This window comes from Otolemur garnettii, unplaced genomic scaffold (genome assembly GCF_000181295.1).
Source record: "Otolemur garnettii isolate 467f Iridium unplaced genomic scaffold, OtoGar3 scaffold00209, whole genome shotgun sequence".
NCBI lineage: Eukaryota > Metazoa > Chordata > Mammalia > Primates > Galagidae > Otolemur > Otolemur garnettii.
The window spans coordinates 1116166-1127210 of NW_003852604.1; the positions used below are offsets into that span (position 1 = coordinate 1116166).

An 11045-nucleotide genomic window follows, 5' to 3' on the forward strand; every position below is an offset into this window, starting at 1 on the left:
TGGCATTAGTCTAGGAAGTGAGACATAACTATCCCCTCTTCCAGATGCTTCTAAAAATGGAATGGGGACTTATATCACTATTGCTCCTCTCTGGGACTCATCTGGGGTCTCAGGGCCCAGATCCCTTTTCAAGGTAACATCTGTAGTCTGGGATATCTTCCGATTTTCTCCTCTCCTTCCTGCAGATAACATCTTTCCTCAAATGAGAAGATGACTCTTAGTGTGAATTTTATGCTCATGGCATAAACTCTCTGTTTACAATCTTTCAGGAGTTCTCCTTATGTTAAAATATCCATGTTGGGGAATTCTGAGTAAAATCTTTTAACTTGCAATATAGTCTCTCTTGGAATTAAAAGCTTTGGTGTCTAGATAATTATTTCTTTAACGTATTAAAAAACTTATTTAGGAATTCAATTGGTTTCTTGAGTTCACAATATCATCCAGCCCAACCCTGAAGGGGAAGCATTTGTGACAATTCATCGCTGCTTCCTGAATCTTGGAGGTAAAACTAGAGCTGTAAAGAACACAAGGTGTTAGGTGGGAGTGGTGGTGGGGTCATTGTTGGCGGGCAGGGGAAACGAGTGCCTAAAATCTCAAAATATCATTTTACCACAAAGACATTGGCACTAGAATATCTATTGCAGCCCAGTTCATAATTGCCAAGTGGTGGAAGCAGCCCAAATGCCCATCAACCCATGAATAGATTAACAAACTGTGGTATATGTATACCATGGAATACTATGCAGCCACAAAAAAAGATGGAGACTATACATCTTGTATGTACACAGAAAGAAAGCGAAAACATACCCCTGAGAAAAACATCTCACGAAAAGAAAAAAAAAACCAACCCAATAAACAAGACGAGCAAACGAATCAAAAACCACCCAAACCAAAAAATGAAAAAAAAAGAAAAACTATAGCAAAAAATGAAAAAAAGAAGCCAAGGGAGACAAGAAAAGAAGGAAACCAAAAAAGAAACACATACACCCACAGACGAAGCATAAAACACAAAAACACACCAACGAAAAAGAGGGCAAGGCGACCAGCCAAATCTAACCAAAAGAAAACAAAAAAAGCGCAAAACTAAAAGGAACTAAAAGAAAAGAAAAAAAGGCTAACCACAAAAAAGAAAGCACACCAAGGTGAACAAAAAAGCAACAAATTAAACACCACAAAGGAAAAAACAAATCAACAAACTATGCACAAAAAACGTAAAAAAAAAAAAATTAAAAAAAAATTCAAGTAAAAAAACCTCAAAATAAAACCTGACCAGCACAAAGGGCTCATCTCAAAAAAGACAACCCACATCCTCTCATAACTCCCAAACCAAGCGCACGCTCTGACAACCCCTCTTATAAACTCCACCACGCCACCCCACACATAACCGGCAGAACCCCGTAAATCCAAACATTCCACACCCCACTCTCCTGTCCTCCCAACACCTCCTGATCTCAGAAAAGCCACCACCACCGGTGGCAACACCAACCCGCGCCAGAGCTTCAACCAGACCCCGCTGAATATCCCACTGGACACACACACAACGGCTGAACTCACCCACAGAAAAGACTAAGCAAAGGAAGAAAAGAAGAAAACCACGAAAGCGAGCCAAAAACCACAGGCGTCATAATAAGATCCAAAACACTGCAAAATGCCCAACAAACTCCTCTGACAACCAACCAACAAGAACCTCCTTAAACTCTACACAGGCTAATACAAAAAAGGCAAAGAACCAAGACCCCAGAAGGGCACAAGAGTACACCAAGAAATACACAAACAAAAGCAGATCAAGCCAAACCAAGGAAAGAAAGAAGCAAAATAGCAACAAAAAAACGCCAAATGTAAATGGAGAGAAAAATAAAAATCCAATAAAAAAATGCCAACAACAAAAAAAGCCCACCCCACCCCAAGCAGAAACACAGAAACAGAAAAGAAGAAAAAAAGAGAAGAACAAAATGAAGACACAAGAGCATAATCCATACATCAGAAAGAAAAGCCAATAAAAGAGTGCAGTACCACCACCAAGGAAAGTCTCCCACACGATCAAAAACCATACCACTAAGAAGAAAGAGTTATAAATGGAGAAAGAAGGAAGAACAGATACAGGAAACGACAGGCAGACAGCCAGGCCAACAAGCACCACTCAGGAAAGAGAGAGCCTTGCCCACAACAAACATTATTAATAGGCTAGACAAACATCAAAACACAAAAAGAAACTGGGACAACCACCTGCAACTAAACGCTGGGCAAAAAATCTACAACGCCCTTGAAGGGACAGAAACACACACTAAGAAGCACGAGAAAAGAATAGGAAAGCCTCAAGACGACAAAGAGCAAAACTACGGAAGCGTACAAAAGGGTACCACGAAAACAGACGCACGCCCCAAAAACAAAGGAAAAAAAGCTAAACACCAGGAAGCAAAAGAAAAAAGAAAAACAAAACGAATGTGACACAACATCGAAAACCAAGAAAAAGAGGGAGTAAGGATCAAACTCAGTCGGTCTGGCTCCAGAACCCATACTGTTACCTAAAACTTCTTATGCCTTCTCTTAGTAAACTCTATGTGGTTAAAGAATAGTAATTGACAGAGATAAGTCAAATAATAGAAACTATTTACATTTAGGATTAAGGTACTCTGGGGTATGAAAATATATATCATGGTTCTGGTATTTTCTAAGAGCCATGGGAACAATGAACAGGAAGTTTCTTCCTGACTGCCTGTGTCTTCTCCCCCACCCTTACCCAAGGGCTCAGATTCACGACCCAGCAAGGCATATTTTGCACCCCAGGGACATGGCAGTATTTTATCCAGAGGACTTCAGAGTTCCTGTGGACCTAAGACTGCCACATGCCTGACATTCTTCCCGTTTTCTGACGAGAGTGTTTATTGATGTTATCCTGCCTGAGTCACCAGTACATTCGCAGGGTTTCTGAGCAGGCATTTGACTGTCTTTTAGTTCATCGTCCTGCAGACCAAGGGGAGCTGCATCTGGACTTGATGAGGATCGCAAGATCTCAGATGTTGATCTTGATGATGTAATTTGTTGACGTTTGTTTGTGGGGGGTGGTGTCTTAGGATGCTGCTGAATGTATTTTGCATGTGGTTGGGGGAAGTAGGACAGGAGCATTTATGGACAGTAAGAAGACTGGATTATTGTTCAGAAAATATTCACCCCACTCCTCTCTCACTTGTAATAAGCTCCTCCACTCAGGAGGCTGAGCTGGACCCTGTGGCTTGAGGTGGCTGATGAGACGTCAGTGGACCTGATGCAAGCAAAGACTTGCAATGCGCTTCAGTCATGGCTTTGCCTGTTTGCACTTCTGTATTTTCAGAAGAAATACCCTGGGTGGTTTGCTGATCCAAGGATGATGAGGGACATGTGAGACAGATTAGGGACCAAGCTGCAGCTTGGCTGAAGTGGCCAAACCTAGTCTAGTAAGCTAAAGCCCTGGCTCACCCAGAAACCTTTGAGTGTGAGAACAAATGCTTATTATTGTTTGCTGCTGAATTTTCTGAGTGCTTATTATATCACAGTAGCTAACTAAGGCCTCCCTGGTCAAATACTTACGAGAATTGCTGCATAATATACATTTCACTTTGGAGACCTATAAAATATTTTCTCATAGTAAACTCTCTGAGAAATCTTCTACTTAAGACAGCTATTTAACTTCATTTAACTCAGCTTCCCAGACTTCCTTGAGCATTGAATCTTTTTCTGGTATGTTAAAAGTAAAAAAAAAAAAAAAAAGTTTGCTGAAGTTTGACCTGATTTTCCTCTACTACAGAGAAATTTTGCTCTCGTTGAAGAAAATAACTTAAAAGACATCTTGATAATGATGTTTAAGAACAGACAATTCAAGGCCTAAATGGAAGATATTTTGTTATTAAAGTTTTAGATTATTGTGCCTAACAGTAAGATTAAAAGAATTTTGAGTCTTCTCTCAATTGATTGGGTTGAAGGGATTTGGAAGACTTCGGAACTGGCGGAAGAGAGATAGGAGCAAAAGATTATCTTAGTGGAGAAAGTGATGGAGTCAGATGGTGGCAGGCAGTCTTGAGGTGGAGTGAGGGAGGACTAAGTGGCTGGGGAATTTTAGAATGGCACTGATTATTCAATTCTAACCCGCCCCCCAATTCTGTGTAGTACTGTAAATCTCCCACCTTTTCTATAAAATCTTTACTGAAGTGTGTTACTCAAACACTGTGTTAATTTTGCTTTAGAGAATGAAAGAAAAAGAAAAAAGAGCCTGCTTCTTGGTTGGTATGATGTGGGGCAAGGAAGGGTGAGTACTCGTTCATGGGAAGGGGGCACAAGTGTAAAATAATGTGTTGGGAGGAGCAGGAAAATGGAGAGCCATGCGGATGTAACCGTGAGCCTTTGTCCTCAAAAACTTTGAGGATTGGTTCTGGATTTTATCCAGAATAAAGAACAAATTTACAAAGGACAAAAAGTACAGATTTTATTTTTTGTTACTTTTAAAACACTATAACCTCAGAAAGACCCCCCAATATAACCTCATTGTATATACCCTCATATTAATCTGAAATAGAAAAAGAATAGATGAAGAAGTGAGTACTCTGACATGGTTAAAGAGACTCTGCAAATATTTGATCGTATTAAGTTGGGCTTCCTGCATTGTTTTTTTTCTATGTAGAGAATCAAGAGGAGAGAAATGGGTTACCCGCTGAGGGATGGGCACTTGCTAAGCCCTTGGTCTTGGCCTCCCTTCTTAACGTATCTCCTGGTACCAGTGCTGCACCAAACCATGTCGGGGACTGAGGCAAAGGAGAAGCCGTGACACTGTGCTGTCTCTATTTAAAATGTTGATGTTTTGTTCATCATTGATTTTTTTGCATTGATTTTGACTTTTAAAAGTATTACATAAAAGTATTATTTTTGTTGTTTACTGAGTTTTCTGGTACCACCTTAACTTATTTTCTTGAACTGGTGCCTCAATCACCTCTCCCTAGCCCTGGACTTGACTTGCCTACAATGGTCCTGTGCTGCCTCCAAGGTGCCACTCGTCTGTCCAAACTGTCCTTGCTCACCTCCTCTGGAAAGCCTTCTGTGATTCACCTCACCTGTAAGGATTTTGCCCCAAACTGGATCCCCATGGCATCTACTTCACACCTTGAATAAGAGTTCAGTAATTGCTGTCTTGTAGGATGGATAATGGTCACCCTTGTTAGGCTGCATATTTCTTATGGACAGGCATTGTGGTTTTTCTTTTGGTTTCGTTTAGTATCTCTCACTTTTCACTTAAAACTCTTAGCACAGTGATGAATCAGTGAATTATGTGGTCTCATTGTCTCTGGATTCCCAAAACTGTCAAAGAAAGCAATTATTCTGTTCATCCTCTTCCCTATTTCTTGTTTTGAACCAAAGACATGTTGAAATTCAGTGACTTAACACAAAGTCCATGAATTGAGAGCTGAAAAAGTACTATTGTGTCAAGAATGCAAACAGTTGGCAAAGGCCATGCCGATAAGAAGAACTTGCCAATTTCTCCTCTGGGCAGCATCCCAGGGTTTTGTTTTCCCTGTGGTTTCATTTGCATATAAGGGGGGGAAAAGGACTTAATGAAAGGCTTAATGAAGTACTTGACTCCTAGAGAGGGCAAACAGGAGACAGGATGTGTGTTGTTGAGGTCTCTGGTTAGGAGGCTCAGTTAGTCCTCTTGGCTTATGTTGAGCAAAGCCTTGTGCTCACACAGTGCTGTTCCTCCAGGATATGCCCAACTGGTGATAGGAATAATGGACATAATTTCGGACATTGTTCTGAATGGAGAAATTAAAATCAGAGACATTTACCTCCTTGCGGAGCTATGTAGAACTGGGGTTCAGGCCTTTAAACCCCACTGGTAGGGCTCTGGGAGCTGGGGTGGGGAGGGAAGCCGTCTCTCCTCCTTCATGAGAGGGACCAGGTGCCTTGTTAGGAACCCACATGAGCAATAATTGCCTTTCCTTAGAGACCACTTTAGCCATTGATTGGAGACCTCAGAACTTTTGTAGCAACTATTAGTGTCTTCTCCAAAGGGATTTGTGTTGGAGCTGGAAGCCCATGGGACGAAGCTGTTCCCCTACATCTGCTGTCCCAGCCTGGAATTGAACAAAACCAGGGTGAACAATGTGTCTTAATTAGATTTAGCAGATCATGGAAACAAAAAGAATAAAAGGGAGTCCTTGACAGAAAAGAAACAGCTAAAAGGATCTGGAGGCTCCTAGTGTTCAGGGACTGACTTTCAGGCATGTAAGCCATTGTTTCCTTACACCAATTCACACTTTGTGTTTGTGGGGGAAGTGGGGGGACAGAGAAGGGCATGGCAGGTGCAAGAGTCTTTCCAAACATCACAGCTGAGCAGGTCTGGCTGGGTAGCAAGAACCACCCAGATCTCCTGAAACCCAGTACAGCACCTTTCTCCTCACACCCTTAGGATGCTCCTCCAAGCACTAGGGGAGAAATGATATTTCAGAGCCTAAGGAAAAATAGTGCACAAAGAGAGAAGAGGACAGGCTGGGTAAAGGCAACATGGAATTCAGGGGAGGAAACCCACCTGGTACTCTTGGCTCATGCCCAATTCAGATCATCAGATCCAATTTCCTTTTGCATTTTCTAATAGCTCAGTCCAACACTTGTCTAGCTTCCAGAGTCTTATGCTGTAAAGATGATGAAATGTCTTCTCTATTCTGCTGCATATCAACTGTGCCAAAGGGCTTTCTATCTGTGAGCTCAAAATTCCCCATCAGTCTTCATAAACTAACAGACTGCAGTGCTGGTATTTACATTTCTTTACCTAATGGTGGACATTTCTTGTCTTGATAGGGGCTGCTGGAATAGCCATGGAATGCACATGAAATCCTGTTTTAAGGTAAATAGAGTATCTGTGTTTAGTTTGTGCATAGTGACAGTTCCATGCAACTTTGGGCGTGGTCCTTAAACTCCTGGTCTCAGTTTGCTCATCTGTAACATGAGGATAAGAAAAGTTCCTAAATCATAAGGAGGGTGTGGGGATTAAATGAGTTAGTTATATACATTACTTAGAATAGAGTTGGTTTTCTGTTAAAGACAATATTAGTTACTACAAAGTCCGTTGCAATTAAACTGAGAGGCTCTAATTAAGACAGCAGCTCTCTGTTCGGTCAGCACATTGCTAGGTTGAGTATAGAAGTGTAAGCCCAAGCATGGCTTATGACCTCTGTGATTATTGGTCAATTTTAGTGAGTTCTTAGACTTCAGGCATTTTCTGTTTTTAAATACTGTCACGAAAATAAAAATAATCAGTTGAACATGTGCAGAGTAACTTTCCCTTTGCCAGGTGCCTGGTGTTGAACTTGTGACTTCATCCATTCCACCAGATAATATTAAGCCCTTACTGTGAGCCATGCTCCCTTTGGGATGGGAAAGAGATGCAGAGACGTGAGAGAAGATGGGGGCTTTAGAGAAGGTGCAGGTAATGCCTCATGGCTGGCCAGGAGTGTGGGAGGTTGAGAAGTGGCAGTAGGGGAGAGCTCAGGAGAGCATTCTCAGCATGTGGAGGAGCCTAAATAATATCCTGTTGGTGCTGGGGCACCATATTATGGCATGATGGGGCACCATGGCAGGATTTGTAACAGGAAGACGAGAATGGAGTTAAGTTAAAGTCTTGGAATTATCACTCTGGCCACAGTGAATGAAGAGCAAGGACCGGCTAGAAGCAAATCCGAAGGCAGGGAGAACCCTTGGTTCCTCCGCTTTTTTTTTGATCCAGGCAAGAGATGATGAATGTTTGAAATCAGGAATGAGCTGTGGTCAAAATAGGAGCAAAATAGACAGGGTCCTGAGATGGACAGTTCCTCAGTAGGTGAGAGCCCAGGTATCCGTGTCTAATGGAGCCCTAGGGAAGATTTGGCTCAGAGCTTGGTGACTTAGCAAAAGAAATGGGTGAATATGCACTCCTGGTCTAAAAATGTTTACTGTATCTGTTTCTTGACATACTAAGATGACTAAGTCACAGGACTCCTTTGAAGGCAGCAGTTAAAATGAGCTGTCTCTAAAGCTCCATTTAGCACCTGGCGTATTTTGTCCACAGTACATGTTAGATAAATGTAAACTGGAAATACAGTTAAATCTTAGGCGCAGTTTCCTAACCTGCTTCCCCGCCTGGCTCTCCCAGGGACCGCTGGCTTCATGGCACAGACCAACCTCACCTTGGTGACCGAGTTCCTCCTCATCCCGTTCTCTGACTGTCCCGAATGGGCCCTCCCTCTCTTCCTGCTCTTTTTATGCATCTATCTCATCACCTTGCTGGGAAACCTGGGGATGATCACCCTGATCTGCACGGATCGCCGGCTCCACAGCCCCATGTACTTCCTCCTGAGCCACCTGTCTCTCATGGATATCTGCTACTCGTCTGTCACCGTCCCTCAGATGCTGGCCGTGCTGCGGGAGCACCGGGCAGCTCTGTCCTACACGCGCTGTGTGGCTCAGTTCTTCCTGTTCACCTATTTTGGTTCCATCGACTGCTATATCCTGGCGCTCATGGCCTACGACCGCTACGTGGCGGTGTGCCAGCCCCTGCTTTACGTCAGCGTCGTCACGCCCAAGGCCTGCCTGGGCCTGGTGGCCGGGGCTTACGCTGCGGGTCTCTGCAGCGCCCTGGTGCGGACAGTCTCCGCTTTCACGCTGTCCTTCTGCGGAAGCGGGGAGATCGACTTTATTTTCTGTGACCTCCCTCCTCTTTTGAAGCTGACCTGCGGGGACAGCTACACCCAGGAAGTGGTGATTATTGTGTTCGCCGTTTTTGTCATCCCCGCCTGCATGGTGGTGATCCTGGTGTCCTACGCGTTCATCATCGTGGCCATTCTGCGCATCCACTCGGCTGGAGGCCGGGCCAAGACCTTCTCCACCTGCGCCTCCCACCTCACGGCTGTGTCTCTCTTCTTCGGCACCCTCATCTTCATGTACCTGCGGGATAACGCGGGCAGGTCCTCGGTGGAGGACCGGGTGGCCTCCGTGTTCTACACGACAGTGATCCCCATGCTGAACCCCCTCATCTACAGCCTGAGGAACCAGGAAGTGAAGGAGGCCCTGAGAAAAATTCTCAATAGAGCCAGGTTGTCCTAACCATCTCCAAACTTGGAAAATCCCGAGAACCACCTACTCTGTGGTGCCAGCATTCTGGACACTCATTATTTATAGCTGCTCAGTGTTTAAATGAATATATTACGGCAGGAGGCATAAAAAAGGCCCAGAACTTTTAGCTCCGGGGAGAGGAAGGAAGAAAAGGAAAACATAGCCTCAGAAGAGATTGGAGTGAGGGCTTTGATTCCCAGGACAGGCGACCAGAGGATCTGAATTAAATCTTGTGCAATCCAGATATGGCACATTCACTGGTCTATGATTATAAAACAAGATTATATATATATTTTGCAAATGTTTAATGAAATTTTCCTGTTCTATAGAAATGTTAAAAATAATGTATGGTGAACTCCTTATACTCGTACTCAGATTCTGTCATTTCTAATATTTTGCTATATTTACTCTATTATTACATAGATGTAACCTATCCAATAATTTATTCATCCATCAATTCACCTACCAATTCCACCTTGTTTTTTGATTCAAAACTGAGTTGTTGACATCAGCATAGTACACTGTACACTTATGCACCTCAGAGTTATTAAATTCAAATCAATTTGAATTTAATATTGAGATTACATTTTTAATGATCAAATGATGGTAGTTTGATGGCCCATGTAGCAAAGATGACCCTGCTCAAGGTGTTCTTCAGATGCCTGGGTGTTCCCAGGGATGCCACACATGAACCTCTACACAGTGCCCACAAATAACATGTGTGTCAATTGCTGTCGTCACTGGAAATATGCCCTGTTCTTTCTTCTTCCCCACTTGTTCTAGCTCCACTGCCTGAATATGCACTTGGCAAGGGTATGCCATTCCCACTGCCCATAATAGTATTTCTAGTTTCTGCATTATAGATGTTGACTGTCTGTGTTCTTAAAGGATTTGTCCTCAGGAAAGTAGAGCATGGCTGAATTCCATGCAGGAGTGGGCAGGAGGGTTCTTTGCCTCTAGTGGGACCCTGTGCTCTGCAACAGTGATCTGAGAATTGCATTCAAAACCTCACAAAATCTGTTGGCCCATAATCTTCTACAACCCAAGCTGCCTTGCTTTAACCAAACCCAAGGCACTGGAAGGGAGCAGGCCCTGTCTACTCTGCATTAAAAATAATTTTCTTTAATTCTTAAAACTTAAACTTCTGCATTTCTTGTTTCCTGGATTACCAAAAAACAAGATTCTAGTTATATTAATGATGTAAACAGTGGTGGATGGGGGAAGAGTGGGTGAGATTATTTTATGAACAGGATTTCTCCAAACTCATCCAGCCAACAAGGCTGCATCACACACGGAATTCTAGGAACAGGACTTTGAATTGGAGGAAGCAGATATACAAAGGGTAGAAGATTAGTGTGCAGAAGACCAAAGGATATTTCAATTTAAAATCACTTACAGTAAAGCAAAGGACAACCAAATATATTCAAAGACATTGTTTATTCCAGGATATGGGCTGTTTTAAAATATAGATTATAATTATTGTAAGAAATATTTTATTACACTCATCATATTTTGTCTAGATATCAAAACCCCAGCTGAAAATTTATGTCTCCACTAAATTAATAAATAGTTCATGTGTCAAGTGTGTTACAGGTGGTGTGAAATGTTGAGGAACTGGTTACAAAGCTTGAATTGGCTTTATGAAATTTCCTCCTGGTTGAGAAAGATAATATTGGGTTTGTGTGAATAAGAGTAGTATATTGAGGAATTATTTGCTCTCTTAGAATCTACCAGAATGTAGGGAAAACACAATGATTGGGAAGGGATTATTAAGAGAATAAGTTGCCAGGTCTAAGAAAAAAAATTTAATGTCTCCCTCTGATTCAATTCTAAGCAGGAACAGTTAGAGTGAACACTGTTCAGGTGAGGGGCACACTAATACCCCTGCCTTAAGCATTATAAAAGCTATCAATGTACCAAAACCATTTGCATCC

At 42.5% G+C, this 11045-nt stretch overlaps 1 protein-coding gene across 1 annotated transcript; it reads left to right on the forward strand.

Moving 5' to 3' along the window:
• The first annotated feature begins 8166 nt into the window (after positions 1-8166).
• LOC100955404 (olfactory receptor 9Q1) lies at positions 8167-9102 on the forward strand. The gene has a single exon (XM_003801354.1). The coding sequence runs from the start codon at positions 8167-8169 to the stop codon at positions 9100-9102; it is 936 nt and encodes a 311-aa protein (XP_003801402.1).
• The last annotated feature ends 1943 nt before the right edge of the window (positions 9103-11045 follow it).

Excerpts from the sequence above, each read along its gene's own strand:
- LOC100955404 (XM_003801354.1), top strand. The coding sequence starts at position 8,167 with ATGGCACAGACCAACCTCACCTTGGTGACCGAGTTCCTCCTCATCCCG.